Here is a 16819-nt window from a genome sequence, read left to right on the forward strand (position 1 = left end):
CCAACTCCCATCGCCGAGGTAGCCATCTCCCCGCCTCCGCCTCCCCCTCCAACTCCCATTCTCCCCACCCCGAATTCCCTAGCCCTCATGTGGCGCCGCCTACCCTCCCGCCGCCTCGCCTCCGCCCTTCTCTCCGCCTCCGCTCCGCAGCTTCCTCCTCCGCTCTACCGCCTCCTCCATCCGGTCACCGTTGCTGCCCCCGGCATCCTCCCTCCCCCGCGCTCCTTGTGGGGGCTGCAGCCCCCGCGGTTGGTCTCGTCCTCCGCCGCGGCCGCCGAGGAAGTCGACGACCTGCACCACGCGCTCGAGGAGATCGTCCCCGTGGACCCCAAGCCAAACCTACCTGCAGGTGTGGCGGGGAAGGAGCGGAAGGGGAGGAGCAGGAGCGGGAGGGGGAGGCAGGCGACAGAGGCGGCGGCGCACGGTATGGGGTCCTCCAAATATGCTGCGCTGCGCCAGCGGCAGGTCCGGATCGAGACCGAGGCATGGGAGCAGGCCGCCAAGGAGTACCGCGAGCTGCTCGCGGACATGTGCGAGCATAAGCTGGCGCCCAACCTTCCCTATGTGAAGTCACTCTTCCTTGGCTGGTTCGAGCCACTTAGAGACCAGATCATCGCCGAACAGGAGCTTGTGGGCGAACGTGGGGCACGGGCCTCCCACGCCCCATATTTTAACATGCTTCCGGCCGACATGATGGCTGTCATCACCATGCACAAGCTCATGGGGCTGCTCATGACTGGCAGCGGCGACGGAAGCGTCCGTGTCATCCAGGCTGCATGCCAGATCGGCGAGGCAATTGAGCATGAGGTGCAATACTCGTGGGTGGCACAGTACTTCTTGTTTGTCTCCCGTTGTTCAGTTGCATTCCGAAATGGTTGTTACCTGAAGGAATTGGCAGTGATGGTTGTTAATCTCAAGTGACCGCTAGGTTGCCCGCCGTGTTTAGGTTATTTCTTTTTCAATGAAATAGTTTCTTGTAGATTTCTAATAACTAATTTAATGCTAATCATCATTATTCATTAGAGAAGAATTACATGATTGAAATTATCAATATATTTATCTTTCGGATAAATATGTCATACTGAACCACTAAGTAGTGGGGATCTGATAGAATCTCCTGATGGACACTTATTTATTGAAATAGTCTAGTTTAGGTGCACCAGGAGCCAAAAGGATTAGAGTAATTTTTTTGTGGTTACAAATGAAAGTTCTTAATCAATAATTGATAAGCACCTGGAATAGTACTTTCTAGTCATCAGACGATAAGGTCCCCTTTAAAGAGGGTTAGGTAAATCTAGTGGAATGAAGTGTCAGAAAATATACTCGACTTGATTGACGATGTAAATGCATTCTCATGAGACTTGGAGTGATTCAGGGCTTCATGTTGTAACAGACGAATACAGTCATATTTTTTCTCTGTAAACGGGAATGTGGTGTTGTGTTTGCTGATATCTAGTATTTTGCTGGAGCATCTATAATCTAACAGTTAGGTGTATTCCCTTCGAACGGACTATTCTAAGTATGAATTCCCAACCATTTTTATACATATCTTTGACGTTGTGCCATAAAGAAATGTTTTATTTAGCTTCTATTCCTTACGTATCTTTCGTGTTCACAGTAATTCAGTAGTTGTCAACTTATTATTTGTTTATGTCATTGCAACAATTCTGGTGATTTTTTTCTGTCATTGCATCATTAGGTGAAATTAATTTACATCATATGATAAAGTATAATTTGCCAACCAATAATTGCAATGTTTTTTTTTCCCTTTTGTCCTTGACCAGGTCCGAATCCACAAATTTCTAGAGAAGACAAAGAAAAAGAACACTAAAGAAGTAGATAATGTAGTAGAAGCAGGGGATTCAGATATTGCCAAAGAACAGCAGCGTCTAAGAAAGAAAGTCACCGATCTTATGAAAAAGCAAAAGATACGGCAAGTAAGGAATATAGTGAAGAAGCAAGATAGCACCAGGCCGTGGGGTCAAGATGCTCATGCAAAAGTATGCATTTTTCTAGATATGATGGTTTACTTCTTCAAATGATATATTTTTATATGATATTTTGCTCTTCTGTAGGTTGGTAGCCGTTTGATTGAGCTATTGATTGAAACAGCCCATATACAGCCACCTGTTAGCCAGTCTGCAGATAGCACACCTGACATTCGACCTGCTTTCACACATGAAATGCGAACTGTGACAAGAGAACAACAGTAATCATGTTAACTCTTATTTACACCTTCTTGTCCCAAAAGCTATGCTGCTGTGTTCTAACCTATGCTTTGTTCTTTAATAGGAAGAGTTCTCGGCGATATGGTGTGATCAAGTGTGATCCATTGATTCGACAAGGCCTGGATAGAACAGTGAGTTATCCATATTGATTTTCTTTATCAGAAAACTATTTCCAATTGTCGCATCCCTTGATCGCTTTATGGAAATGTATTCTGTAACAGGCAAAGCATATGGTCATACCTTACATGCCTATGTTGATTCCCCCAATCAGTTGGACCGGGTTGGTACTGCTTATCCATGTTTGTCATGATTATTTTGGATATACATATGGGCATACATATTTAAATGTAGTTATATTGCGTGATAGTTCTGTTTTTCAAGTGTATTTGGGTACACAAGATTGTTGCTGAGTGTAATCAGCAATTAGAACAATCCCCTTAGCGATGTTCAGTGAGTGGTTCATAATAGTGAATACTGTTATCTTAGATTATTGTATTACTGTAATAACACTGACATGTCTGAATGAGTAGCAAAGTTATCATATGTTTGCGGAACTAACGGAAGTTATACAGATATGACAAGGGTGCACATTTATTTTTGCCATCCTATGTGATGCGCACCCATGGAGCTAGGCAACAAAGGGAGGCTGTAAAAAAGGCTCCAAAGGAACAAATGCAATTAATTTTTGAGGTATTCATCTGCCTCCTGTTTCTATTTTCTCTTCAGATCAGATGAATATGTATGATTGAAGTACTTCTTAAGATTACTTGCATGGGGACCCCCTTTTGAGCACACTTGATGTTGTACAGCAGCTGATTCTGTTGTTATATGGTCTTGCATGTTGACATGTGTTTGGTCATTTTTGCTGAACATATTGGTCGATGTGATTTCATCATTTGATGCCTTTTTGGCTCCAGGCCTTGGATACTCTTGGGAGCACCAAGTGGAGGATCAACAAAAAAGTTCTTAGTATTGTTGATAGAATATGGTCGAGTGGTGGCCGACTTGCTGACTTGGTTGATCGTACTGATGTGAGTTGCCATTTTCTTTGTCTCATGAAGATTTGGTGACTATATTTCATCTCGGGTTTCGAAGCATTCTAGACATGCCAACTTAATGGTTCCATGTATTGTAGGTTGCTCTACCAGAGAAGCCTGACACTGAAGATGAAACTGAGCTGAAGAAGTGGAGGTGGAACTTGAGGTCGGTCAAGAAGGAAAATAGTGAAAGACATTCTCAGAGATGTGATGTTGAGCTCAAACTCGCCGTAAGCGACTATAAGGAGTCTTGCTATTGTTAACCATTTAGCTGGACATTATTCATTCAACTTCTACTGCTTATCTAGTGTACACTTATTTGGTAACAGGTTGCTCGGAAAATGAAAGATGAAGTGGGGTTCTACTATCCACACAACCTTGATTTTAGAGGCCGTGCTTACCCAATGCACCCTTATCTGAATCACTTAGGCTCAGATCTTTGTCGTGGAGTTTTGGAGTTCTCTGAAGGTCGACCACTTGGTGATTCAGGCTTGTGCTGGTTGAAGATACACCTAGCAAATTTATATGCTGGCGGTGTCGATAAGTTATCATATGATGGTCGAATTGCATTTACCGAGAATCACCTGGAGGACATATTTGACTCGGCTAACAGACCTCTTGAAGGCAAGCGATGGTGGCTTGGGGCTGAGGATCCATTCCAATGCTTGGCAGTATGCATGGATCTTACTGAAGCTTTAAGAAGCTCCTCTCCAGAAGCAATGATTTCACATATTCCTGTGCACCAGGTACTGATATTTTCTGCTTCTCATTTATTTTGCAGCAATTATGGGCCTGTTTGGATAATTTGTACTCCCTCCGTTCCATAATTCTTGTCTCAAATTTGTCCAAAAATGAATGTATCTATTCCTAAAAGGCGTCTAGATACATGTAATATTTCGACAAGAATTATGGAACGGAGGTAGTACACCTTAATTTTATAGGCAAGGAAAAATTAGCTCAAGTTAGCAATAGAGGAAGGAAGCAAAGCTAGGCATTTGTTTCTCTTTCCTTGACTAGTGCACGTGTCAACTAATATATGGAAAAACGTTGATGAGAGAAATTGTCCAAATGACCGGAGTAATTTTAAGTTGTTGGGATTGATTTGTATAATTGAGGTTTTTTGTAATTGATCGAATGATTTCCAAATTAGTCATGGCATGAAACTAATGGGATTGATTTGTAACTAATTGGGTTTTCCATAATTGATGGGCCAGGGTGGCTGGTATACCAGTGGCATTGGTGGTGATTCAAACATCTTCTATATCGTTGGATTTAGCCAGTTGGATGGCTGAGATCTTTCGGATCTGCCATGACTTGTGCTTTTAATAGTAGTATAGATATAGATACATATATAGGTAGCCTAAACAAGGCTGCACTTTGATGCTTTCTTAAAGAGTATAACTAATGCTCAAAATATCGTATAATTATGTATTTTGTACTATTTTCTGAACCACGGCCTGACAAAATTAAGTGCAAAAATGCTGATCACATGGTTTTGCTTGAGGGCAAGGATTTTCTTGCTCATGTGTCTGTTTTCTTGGCAATATAAAGGTTTTTGAGTTCTACCAAACATGTCAAGGGATAGCTGCAGACGCATGACTTCAGGAAGGACACATTAATTTCATGATGGATACACTTGTTAAGAGTTCGGTTTTGTTAAGGGGTGATTTAATTGAAGTTCTAATCTGTTAGGATTTCGTTATGTGATTTTCGTAGGGACTTTCTCTCTGTAAAAGAGCGACGCTAATATCTTTAAAAGCAAGCACAGATAAAAGAAATTATCCTCTCTCTCTCACGACATCAGTTTCTATCTTTTGCTGTTTACCATGATCCCACCTGCCAATTGCTCTCTCTATGGCTCTACCTCAACTACCCTCTCCCAATTTGAGCACATAACCAAACACCTAGCCGACAAGGTTAGGTTGCAATCAGTAGGTCTAGCAACTTGAGAAAATATCTGGACTTCTCTTGTATAAATCTTGAATGTTCTACTTACAAGTTACAACATAAAATGGAACACTGAAATATATTGGCCAATATATTGTGATGCACGAGTTAATATTTCAAAAAAAAAACTGAAAGGACACACATGTTCATGTGTGAATACTGTTTGCATAGTTTGTACAAAAAGTATCTAACTGAAGAAATGGAACACAGTATATTAGCCCTTCATCGCTTGTCCTTTTTTTGGGCACAGGACAGAAATGAAATTGTTTTTCACCAAAAAGCAAGTATAGTGTTCGGAACATGTAAACCTATGTTTATTTTATTGTTTAGAATTTTCAAATGCTATTTTGATTCTTTTTTGGGTCACAAAATCCTTGTCCCTGTTGCACATTCATATTATCATGGCCTATAAAAAGATGTTTTCATTTGATTACGTATGCGCCATTCATATATGGGGATGATGTCCCATTGTCCGTAAATGAGTGCATATTCTAGTGACATTTGAAAGTAACACTGGTAGCTTATGGCATTTTGCATGGTAGTTTGCAGTGTTAACATTAACATCAGTTATAGGTGTTCATTGGACCACATTATAAAACCTAGAAATAACATCTCTGTGTCACTCACAAGCGGCTGAGAGTTCACGTGTCACTCACTACCACTTGTCAGCCTCACATAGGATATTTTTCATTTTTTTCATGAAACATCGTCAAGGCTGCATGGAGCTCCTGCACATTTATATAGATGAATATCCTAGTTGATTATGAGAACTACGCCGAAAAGGCTGCACGGAGGTTTATGAGGAAAACTACGCCGAAAAGAATATCTCGTCAAGGTTTTTGAGAAAAACTATGCTGAAAATAATATCTCATCAAGGTTTTTGAGAAAAACTATGCTGAAAATAATATCTCGTCAAGGTTTATGAGGAAAATACGCCGAAAAAAATACAGATCTTGGTTGATTAAAGACCAACTGAGCTAAACCTTGATAATGAGACGAGCCACCTACGTAAAGTAGGATAGGAGCCCCGTTCAATAAACAGCAACAGCGACATCTCAACGGCCCTTGAAGACTTAAGCTTTTGCCCAGATCCTTGCGCCCCTCCACCTATCCGAGCTCCTCCTGGGAGCCTAACTGCTGTCCTATGAACTATGAAGCACCGATACAGGGATACAGACACAGGGATAAGGATACGAGGACCCAGGGTATGGGATTTTCCAAAAACAGACACACGGGGATATGGCGAGTATGTATAAATAATGAATAATTAGAAAAAATCCCATGTAAAAAAGAGATGAAGATAATTATAAGATGTGAGATGAGATTTAAATAGTGCCCCATTTGTTGCCTCCATGTCTCCTTTTGAAGCCTCACTGATTGAATCCTCAATGCTCACACTGGACTTTGCAACTTGCAAAATACATCAGATCCTCAATTTCCTCCATGCTAGTGCCACTAGAAGCCATGCTTCCTACACAACCACAAGTGAAGAATGGCGACAACTTAGCAAGTGGCAAGAAGCAGGGGTGTCCGCAGGAGAGCCAGCAATTGTGAGCTGGAGGGGAGAAATGAGGGCGAGGTACCTTGCTTGAGCTTGCTTGCCACTAGAAGGAGCGCTGGGGCTCTGGAAGATTTGACGGCGGCTCATTGGGCCTGATGGTCTCCCGTTGTTAGGCAACCAGATGCAGAATGCACATAGCTGTTTCCCCCCCTATAGTTAGTGCATTAAATACAGCATATATTCAGGGCATTAGTGCTCTTAGTGCAGCATGTAATCGGGCCATAATCGAGCCCTTTGTGGCTGCATAAATTTGAGATATGAGCAGGTCACAGTTTGTGGTATCTTTTCCCAAACTTACATGGTGTCAGACTGAAATCGATCCCCTTCTGCATCTCTCCTCCTGTCCCTTCCTTCCCTCTGCACTATCACTGCCGCCACTGCACTACCATGCCTGCCGGCAACAATGTCCAGGACAACCTCACAACCCTTGGACCGCCGCCATCCATATGTGGCCAATGCAAGGGGGCGACACCCCTAGCATCCTCGGTCCACACCCCGGCTTCCCTCGTCCTCAAGTGCATGGCTACATGGCGATGTCCCAATCACTGACATACCAGCCTGCTTTCTACCCTGACATGGCGCATGGCTACGGCACTCCTCCGCCCAGCCCACCCTCCGCCCCATCTTGGGACTCGTTGACTCTCGTCAACCACTTCAACACCATGAACCTTCAGTCAACATCCACTGATTAGTACATGGATACGGGTGAAACGGCACATATGTCTGCCGATGCTGGTATACTTAACTCCCTTGTCCCCATCCTAAATTTCGGCATGTCATTGTGGGCGACGGTTCCTCTCTTACTGTCACCACAACCGGCCACACCTCTCTTCCTTCACATTTTTCTAATCGTCGTCTTCATTTGAACAATGTCTTAGTTGCTCCTCGTATCGTAAAAAAGTTAGTTTCTGTTCGTCAGTTCACTTCTGATAATGCTCTTAGTGTAGCATGTAATCAGGCCCTTTGTGGCTTTATAAATATGAGATCAGCACGTCACAGTATCGGTGTTTCCTAGCTGCTGTAAACCTGCAACACCAAACCAGATGTGAGGAGACCGCCACCGCCACCACCACCATGGAACTCCACCCTTGCCAACGGCCGGCACCACCACCACCACCACTGCGGCAACCGGTACCTTAGGCTAGCCACCGCCCCAATGCCGGAGACATGCAGGAAGCCTCCCGTGGCGTCATTGTGCGCTCCGGCCGCGACCTACTCGGGCACAAATCTGGATCTGGACACCTGGCCACCACCGTGCCACTGTCCCTATGAGCCTCACGAGCTTGCCCTTTGACTATCCGTTGCAACGGCGAGGGGCAGGGAGCAGGGAAGAGTGGATGGCTGCGGCTAGGTTGAGGTTCGCCGTGGAGTCGCCCTGCTGGGAGCGAGTGGGGGCTGTGTCCGCAGTTTGGAGTTGTTATGCAGTTATACTGAAGATGATGGTTTCCATATTTACTGAGTTGATTTCCTGAAGCAGAAATATGATAGTCAAGTGATTGTCAATATCTGTTTGTCTTTCGATATTTTTTATGTATCCAATAAAATCTCTACCATGTGACACAATTCAATTTTACCAGGATGGTTCTTGTAATGGCCTGCAGCACTATGCAGCACTTGGAAGGGACAAGGTCAGTTCATATTTTTATTCATATGTTGCTTATTAAAGATTGTTTTGTTTGGCATGGAGGATAGTTTTTTGGCTAGTGGAGTTAGTAATATTTCTTTCACCAATTGCATGCAGCTGGGTGCCATTGCTGTCAACTTAGTTTCTGGGGAAAAACCTGCAGATGTTTACTCTGGAATAGCTACCAGGTACGCTTTCTAGAGGTCATTATGCTTCACACTGCACCTTGTTGATGGTTGGACTCCCATTCCATTTTAGCATGTACCTGTCTGTATGCTGTACGTCCCTGTATGACATACCCTATTAGTCTATTTGTACTATGTGATCTTATATACCATCGTTTGAGAGTTCACAGCTATCATGCTGATGGATCCAATGTCTTCAGTTACTCCTATAGAGAAAATTCATTTGATTTGTTATTTTCTTCCTACTCTTTAATTCTATTTTCCAGATAATCTGTGTTTATCCGGAAGACACCAAGTATGTACTGGTTGTACTTTCTAGCTGCAAAGTTATCCCAGATTAGCTTGATCTGTAGCATTTCTGCCATTTTGTGTGGCCTGTGGGGTTCTGGAACCAGTTGTTTTCTGTCCTTGGCACCGTAATTGCACCAAATTGAATTCAGAGTTCGCCATAAAAATAACCAGTCAAGAACAACCCTACTACCATAAAAAAAACTTGGATTCAAAGTACACCTTCTGTACAATGCTTTTGCTTTTTGTCAAAAAAGAAAAGTACCCCTTCCATTGCAAAAACATATTTTGACTGTCCAAATCCATGCTTTGACCAACAATTAATCGAGCAATACATGTATTATGTTGTATAAACTTGATATCATTGGATTCGTATTCAAAAGCACTTTCTTGTGAGCGTGGTTTTATAACTATCAATAGAATATTGTACTCCCTCCGATCCATATTACTTGTTGAAATATTACATGTATCTCGACGCTTTTAAACATAGATACATCTATATTTGGGCAAATTTGAGACAAGTAATATGGGTCGGAGGGAGTATGAGAATTTATGGTGAATTCAAAATCGACAGTCAAAATATGCACTACATTTAGCAATGGAGGGAGTACTATATATTTTTAATTTATAATACGACCCTGAAATCTTTTTGGATAGGCAAGAGATTGGATACGAATATAACTAACCTTTATGTCAGAAATTAAAGGTATTTCCTGTTTCCTTCAACTTGCTGTAACTGTGCTGTGTTAGTTTTGTTTAGCCAAGATATATTAAATTCTCAGTGTTTACAAACAAGGCTGTTTGTCATGTCATACATTTTTCATATAGGTTTTACTTGGATGCAGCTGTCATACTTATTGTATTTATTCTTCAAAAAGCATATGTCTGAGACATGAGGTGTTTGTAAGGACGATATATGACCATGTTTCGGGATATATATGCAGTTGCGAAACTTTTTGTGGACTTGAGCATGAGCCCTTGGTTAGATGATTGACTCATTGATACAAGCTCATGTCCTTATGTACTACTCCCTCCGGCCCATAATTCTTGTCTCAAATTTGCCCCAAAATGGATGCATCTATTCCTAAAAAGCGTCTAGATACATGTAATATTTAGACAAAAATTATGGAACGGAGGGAGTACTGTGTAACAAATAGAACAATCCTTTTAACCTTTGAACTTAATGAACTATGCTTGTTGAAGTCATATCTTGAAGGATCATACAATTTAAGCCATGATGTTCATTTACTTATTGCTGCTTAGTATCCTTGTGACTGTCCCATGGTCTACAAGTGAACTAACTATTTGAATCTTGTCTTGACATGCAACTGGGTTAGTTTCTTCTTCAAATTGTGACAATTATTTGGAGTTACATTTTTCATACTTGTGATCCAGGGTGGTGGAAATTATGAGGAGAGATGCACAAAAGGATCCTGCATTAGATCCTGATGCAGCACGTGCTCGTCTATTAGTTGATCAGGTGTTGCTTCTTCTCTCGTCTTTAGACTTTTACTATACTAGATGATGCCCCACGCGTTGCTGCGTAACCGTGTTAAAGCAAATGCATAAATAGATATTTTAAATGAACTAAATCTAATGGGAAAATATCCAAGTGTTTTGTTTTACATTAATAACAATAAGACCTAAGAATTATGTAAAACATAATGTATAAAAAGAGAAACTTTTTCCAAAAAATGAAACATGATTGAATTAATGATGTGGCATGATTTGAATTGATTGATTAATGAAAAAACGTAAATGAATATATGAAAAAAAAGACTGAAACATGATTGAATTAATGATGTGGCATGACTTGATGAGATGGGAAAAATAATGTGGTGGGCTTGATGAGGTGGCATACTTGCATGTTGAGAGAAATCATCTAGTGAGGTGCTCCTGTTTAGATATAGAAGATTTGGCTTCATAAGACAGATAAGAGGAAGATAATCAAAGTTTAAGAATTTAATTCTTCAGACCACTTTCTACCTTCTAGTTATACGTAGCAAAAGGTCTATATCACCCCCTCAAGTTTGTTGCCTCTTTTAGTTTGCTCCCTCAAGTATGAAGCTCGGTAACCAGCCCCCTCAACTATTAAAAATAGTTCAAATAGCCCCTTGGGGCTGTTTTGGAGGTGGTCTTGTCAGCGTGGCATGTGACATGGACAAGGGCAGTGACTTTGCTGAGACCCACGTTGCATTTTAGCTACATACTTTACTATTATTTTCACTTCTTCTCCCTCCACTACCTTGCTGGGTCTAGCGCAGAAGGCTGTTAGCTGCTTTCTCCTTATGCCAGGAGGAGAACGCCATTGCTGGTGCATTGGAGCTCGGACAGAGACCAAGGAAGAGCAAGAGACTAATACGGATACACGTATCCATATCAGGGCAATATGGACAAGGATACATGATCTTTCAAAAATATTGATATATGATCTTTCAAACATACCGATACATGATCTTTCAAAAATTCTAATACAGGGATACGCTTCACAATTTTTATAAAATAATAGCGGTACAGTGGAGCCTTGAGGTTGGTGGGTAGATCACTTGAGGTTGCACCTCTTTCTGCCTTCTTCCAGACTAGGTGCTGCTGAGGCAGAGGGTCAGGACAGAGGTTGAAGAATGGGAGAGACAGGGTTAGATAAGCCTTATTGGGCTCTTGTTGGACTAGGCACGATGAGAACTGATTGTGATGTATTTTTATTGTTATATCTTCCAATATTTCATAAATACATATCGGGCGCGTCAGGCGAACATCAGTATCGGTCTATCGGATATGCTAATCCAGACGAGTATCGGTGCTGTGTTGGTTCCCAGATTTCTGCCTGGTCACGCTGCCAGTGTGAAAATCCACCTGTGGAACCAATTTTTGGGACCATTTAATTAGTTTCCAATAGTTGAGTTGGTTGGTCACCTTGTTTCATAGTTGAGGGGGTAAACTAGACGAAGCGCAAAACTTGAGTAGGTGTTGTAAACTTTTTCGTTGTACATATAGTATAATTAGCATGGTCTCCATGGTGCCAGGCACCATGTTTTCAAGTTCACTAATTGAAAGCAAATTGGAATACAATTTTCACATTGTAATATACTATCATGTGGTTGTATAGGTGATACTGTATCATTTTTAATATGCTCATATACTATTGCAAGTTGGCCCATAATTTTTAGTATATTTTATGAATATATGGATATTTGTATTGCTTTTAGATGATACGAACATGAAAAAATTATCTTATTTCTAGCTGGTATGAATCCTTGCTGCCTCGCCCAGAAAGAATACTTGACGTTATGTGATTAGTGTTGTCTTGTTGGTTTCACCTGCTTGTTTATCAAATGCAGGTGGATAGGAAATTGGTAAAACAAACAGTGATGACATCTGTCTATGGTGTCACTTATGTTGGAGCACGTGAACAAATAAAGAGAAGATTAAAGGAGAGGGGGGTCATTGGTGATGACTCAGAACTTTTTGCTGCATCATGCTATGCTGCTAAGGTGGAACACCGTAGTGATTGAAACTTTTGTGTCGCTTTATCTAACATGTTCATCTAATTGACTGAAATTACTGTTTGTGTTAAATTCTGGTTAGGTTACGCTAACAGCACTTGGTGAGATGTTTGAAGCTGCCCGTAGTATCATGAACTGGCTTGGAGATTGTGCTAAGGTATCATGCACAATGATGTGTGTTGTCTGAATATCAAATAATGTTTGCATCAAGAAAATGCACTTCAATATCTTTTTTTTCTGCTTATATTATATACTCTAGGTACTGACATTTTTATTTGGCAATCACAATTGGTTCAAGCTGTCTGTTGCCTTATGGGTGAATGTTTTTATGCTGAAGTGGTTTATTACTTAATTACAATTAAGACATGCTGCAAAAACAATCATTGGTTGAGTATTTTGGCTTTGATTTTTTTATTTGCATTGATATCATTTGTGTCATGGCAGATACTGATACAGATACAATGTTCATTTTTCTTTCGGTACTAACAAGCAGAGGTGCCTATCCTTTTTAAAAAGGGCAAGTTTATGGTCGTGGTGCTGTGCTGTTCCGTGCTGTGGAATTTAGGGTGTGTTTGGTTGGGAGCCAACACTAGCCAAGCCAAATAATTGGCAAGCAAGATTTATTGGTTCTTGTTTGCTTTGTTGCAAAATTTTGGTTGCCAACATGAATCACCTCATCTCTCTTGCACATTCTTGCCAAATAATTAGCAAAGTGAGGGTTGAGGAATCCTTGGCCAAATAATTGGCAAGCCAATTTCTTGCCTTAATTGGTAGGACAAAATGGGGCACAAACCAAAGTACCAAACACACCCTTAGTTAGCTAGGGGCGTCTTCACCAACTCTTGGAAGATTATACTGTTTTATCTAAATAGAACCTTCTGATCAAAAGCCATATCAGTGCACAACGGCGCTAAGAGAGGCAAAATTAGGAAAAACAAAGTAAACTAAACCTGAAATACTGTTATGACTATGAGAAGAATGAGAACAATCTACCTTTTAAGATTCTAAATCTAATGATTAAGCTGTTTGTCGTGGCAAACTGCTACAGCCATCTTTTCAGTTAACATGCTTCCTTGATAGTGGAGCCCTCATGCATTGTCTTAGTTTTTGTTTCTAAATAGATTGGTTTTTTGTAACCATGTTTTTGAACTGTGGCTATGCTTTGCATGACAGGTGATTGCTTGTGAAAATGAACCCGTAAGATGGATGACCCCTCTTGGACTTCCAGTTGTTCAACCATATCGCAAACTAGGGAGGCATCTTGTAGGTGTTTCAGTATAATTGTTTCCTCATCTTCTTTTGATTATTTTACTGCATGCCTTTCAGGGAAATAAACATGTGCATGCTGCTTATCAACTAGTACTCCCTCTGTCCTAGTATATAGGGTGCCTACACATTCTGAGATTTAATTTTGATCGTCAATTAATCAGTTAATCAACGAGTTATTTGCCATAAAAATTATACCATTAGTACAAAGTTGTACTAAATCAACGACACTTATTATGGATCAGAGGGAGTATAATTTTTGTGGCACATGACCCATACTTTATTGGTCACATTGATGGTCAAAGTTGAATCTTGAAATGCATCCCATCTTATAAACCGAGAAGGAGGAAGTAATAACAAAATGAGATTCTTGATGTTTTCCTTGTAGATTAAAACATCATTACAAGTGCTGACACTTCAACGCGAAACGGATAAGGTATGCCCCCCTCTTTGCATGGATGTGTTCTGTGCATCTTATTGCTAGTAGCCGATTGTTATATGCTACTGCTTGTTGCTGGCCGAATTTTCCTGTGTAATGGCACAATCGAAGTTAGCAGCCTTCTTTGGTTTAGGAATGGTCTCGTTCTAGGTGCGTTGGAGTGATCTAGGACCTACCCGTTCCTTGAAGGCAACCTCTCAGTCCAACTCTTCTTCTTTTCGTCATGGTCTCATTCTAGGATGGGTTGACGTTAGGATATGATGTTCTAGGACCAACAATTCCTCAAAAGCAATCTTGTCACTGGTTTCTACTTCTTTTTGACATTTTTGATCATGTCGTCAATTAGGGCAAATGGCGCTGCTGATAAATGTTTCCCTGTTCAGATTTACCCTCTAAGGAGTTACTTTGGCCTAGCGGGTATGTGATTCTTGTTGTAGAGAAGTTGCAAACAGTATTTGCAGCACTTTTCATTAAATATTGAACAAACATTCATACAAGAGTTTATGTGGTCTAGGGCAACCAGTGCCATCAGCCTCGCCGAATGTACTGATTTCTCATGGGGGGTGTATCAGCTGGTTGTGATGAGCATTCCACCATGTATCTGCCTCTCCTTTGTTACCAGAGCTCACCGTCTGAAGGTCGTGGTTTTCTCCTTGGAAGCCATGCTGTTTCGCCATGCCATATGTACCAAATTGTTAGGATGATCATACAAGCTAGTACAGGTCCTTCTGCTAGGGCTTTGGAGCTTGCCTGTGCCTAGCCACCAATCCTGATGAGTTGTATCTGAGATGATTCCAACTGATTTTGAAGCTCCTGGAGAAGTGTTATATCTTTATCAAGTTCACAAAATTAGAAAGAAATCGTATGTTTCTAGATTTGATAACTTGTGGTTTTGCGATGTATTGAAAACCATTCAGTTTTTACCTTCCAGCTATGTTTATCATGGGTTCTGATTTGAAGATTAATTAGGCCATATCCTATGGGACTTTGCCAGAAATCCCTGCCGGCGATATTTGGTAAAAACAATGGCACGCTATATTTACACATTTGTCGCTGATCAACTGCCTCTGCTCACTGGTTTGTATCAAGCCATTGGATCAACAATTTAGTAAAATAACCACATGCTCTATTTAGAACATTTGTCTCTGATTTACTGCCACCGGCCACTTGTTTGGTAATTTGGCAGGAAGCAGCTATTGATTTGTTCATGCATCAAATTATTGGAGCCATAGGATTGACATTTTATTTCCTTTTCGTTGCGGTGTTATGATAGCTTTTTTGAGTATTTGATATATTAGATAGCTTTTTTGAGTACTTGATACTTACATGTGTTCCGTTCAACCAGGTTATGGTAAAGCGGCAGCGGACAGCTTTCCCTCCAAACTTTGTACACTCACTTGATGGCTCTCATATGATGATGACTGCTGTTGCTTGCAACAAGCAAGGCCTATATTTTGCAGGTTGGTATTTTACTTTTTACCATTCTGTTTGAGGGACTCTTGCTTGAATCACGTGATGAAAGAAGTGCATTACTATTGACATTTGTGTATATATTTAAAATCAATGCAGGGGTTCATGATTCATATTGGACCCATGCTTGTGATGTTGATACAATGAACAAGATACTTCGGGAAAAGTTCGTGGAACTGTATGATGCACCTATTTTAGAAAATGTATGTATTTCCTCATCCCATTTTTCTACATGAATATTTTTGGGAATATAATTGATATTAGACCATCACTATTTCCTATGCCAGAATATCTTTGTCTGAAAATTGCAAGATATGTTGTTCTTACTGTACTATTCTTACAATATCCTTAGTTTCATGTTCTCTTTTATTTTGATTAATATATGGCCCATTTTTCGGCTGGCCTTGGGTTGTTGGTCAGATACTTGACTCGTCATATGTGTTGGACATATCATAAGTGTGTTGTGGAAGTGCTATTTTCCATGTTTTAGCCATGTTTATCTTCTTTCTTTGTGTGTGTCATTTGTCTAATTGTTCAATACCGAGTCTAGTAACAGACTGCATATGCTGTTTCATAACAAAGTGCTTTTGTTGCAGTTGTTGGATAGTTTTGAGACATCTTTCCCTACATTAAGATTTCCACCATTGCCAGAAAGGGGAGATTTTGATCTGAATGATGTCCTCCAGTCCCCATATTTCTTCAACTAGCATGATTACAGTGGCGCAGTGTCCTATTTCGCTCTGTGCCGCCCACCTGTTACCTTGCACAAACCGAGTTCTGTCAAAGTACATGAGTGTCTGACTCGGATGATGCAGCCGAACCTTGTGCTGATTGAGGTGACGACGATAACCCCACTGGATTGATAGAGGTATACAGAAGTTGCTCTTGCTCTGCTGCAGAGTTTCATGTGTCTTCAACATCATCAGGCGTAAGCAAGGTGGATTACTATTGCCTAGAAATTGGCAGTGAACAGAGCTGGTCCAGGAGGAGATTGAAGAAAGTCAACAGTCAAATAAGTGGAAACCATGAGCAAGAAGCGCTCTATGATTTTATTTTATTTTGGCTGTGTTTGTGCTATAGTTTAGCTTTTGCCTCGGCCTCGTTTTTCCTTCCTCGAAGGTCACATCCTCTGATGCCTGTATATGTAAATTTTTTTGGCCTCTTCAACAACCTGTCATTTTGTTCTTGTTTTGGTGGCGTAAACACGGTTTTCATTGTAGCTGTACAATCTCTATAAAAACAAATTGGTATAGATCGATTTTCTCTTTGCA

General features: G+C 40.9%; 1 protein-coding gene across 1 annotated transcript; it reads left to right on the forward strand.

Moving 5' to 3' along the window:
* Nucleotides 1-16819, forward strand: LOC100824329 (DNA-directed RNA polymerase 1B, mitochondrial). The gene is made up of 19 exons (XM_003577113.4): nt 1-807; nt 1785-2000; nt 2076-2209; nt 2293-2359; nt 2450-2508; nt 2801-2918; nt 3146-3259; nt 3364-3495; nt 3595-4011; nt 8351-8401; nt 8515-8585; nt 10266-10350; nt 12209-12361; nt 12456-12530; nt 13547-13636; nt 14028-14075; nt 15424-15538; nt 15648-15751; nt 16145-16819. The coding sequence occupies exons 1-19, from the start codon at nt 88-90 to the stop codon at nt 16253-16255; spliced, it is 2880 nt and encodes a 959-aa protein (XP_003577161.2). The 5' UTR covers nt 1-87; the 3' UTR covers nt 16256-16819.

The sequence above is a fragment of the Brachypodium distachyon genome, chromosome 4, assembly GCF_000005505.3.
Source record: "Brachypodium distachyon strain Bd21 chromosome 4, Brachypodium_distachyon_v3.0, whole genome shotgun sequence".
Classification (NCBI taxonomy): Eukaryota; Viridiplantae; Streptophyta; class Magnoliopsida; order Poales; family Poaceae; genus Brachypodium; species Brachypodium distachyon.

Coding starts and splice junctions, on each gene's coding strand:
- LOC100824329 (XM_003577113.4), top strand. CDS start 88: ATGTGGCGCCGCCTACCCTCCCGCCGCCTCGCCTCCGCCCTTCTCTCC. Junction 3,260..3,363: donor ACTTGGTTGATCGTACTGAT/GTGAGTTGCCAT, acceptor CATGTATTGTAG/GTTGCTCTACCAGAGAAGCC. Junction 10,351..12,208: donor CTCGTCTATTAGTTGATCAG/GTGTTGCTTCTT, acceptor TATCAAATGCAG/GTGGATAGGAAATTGGTAAA.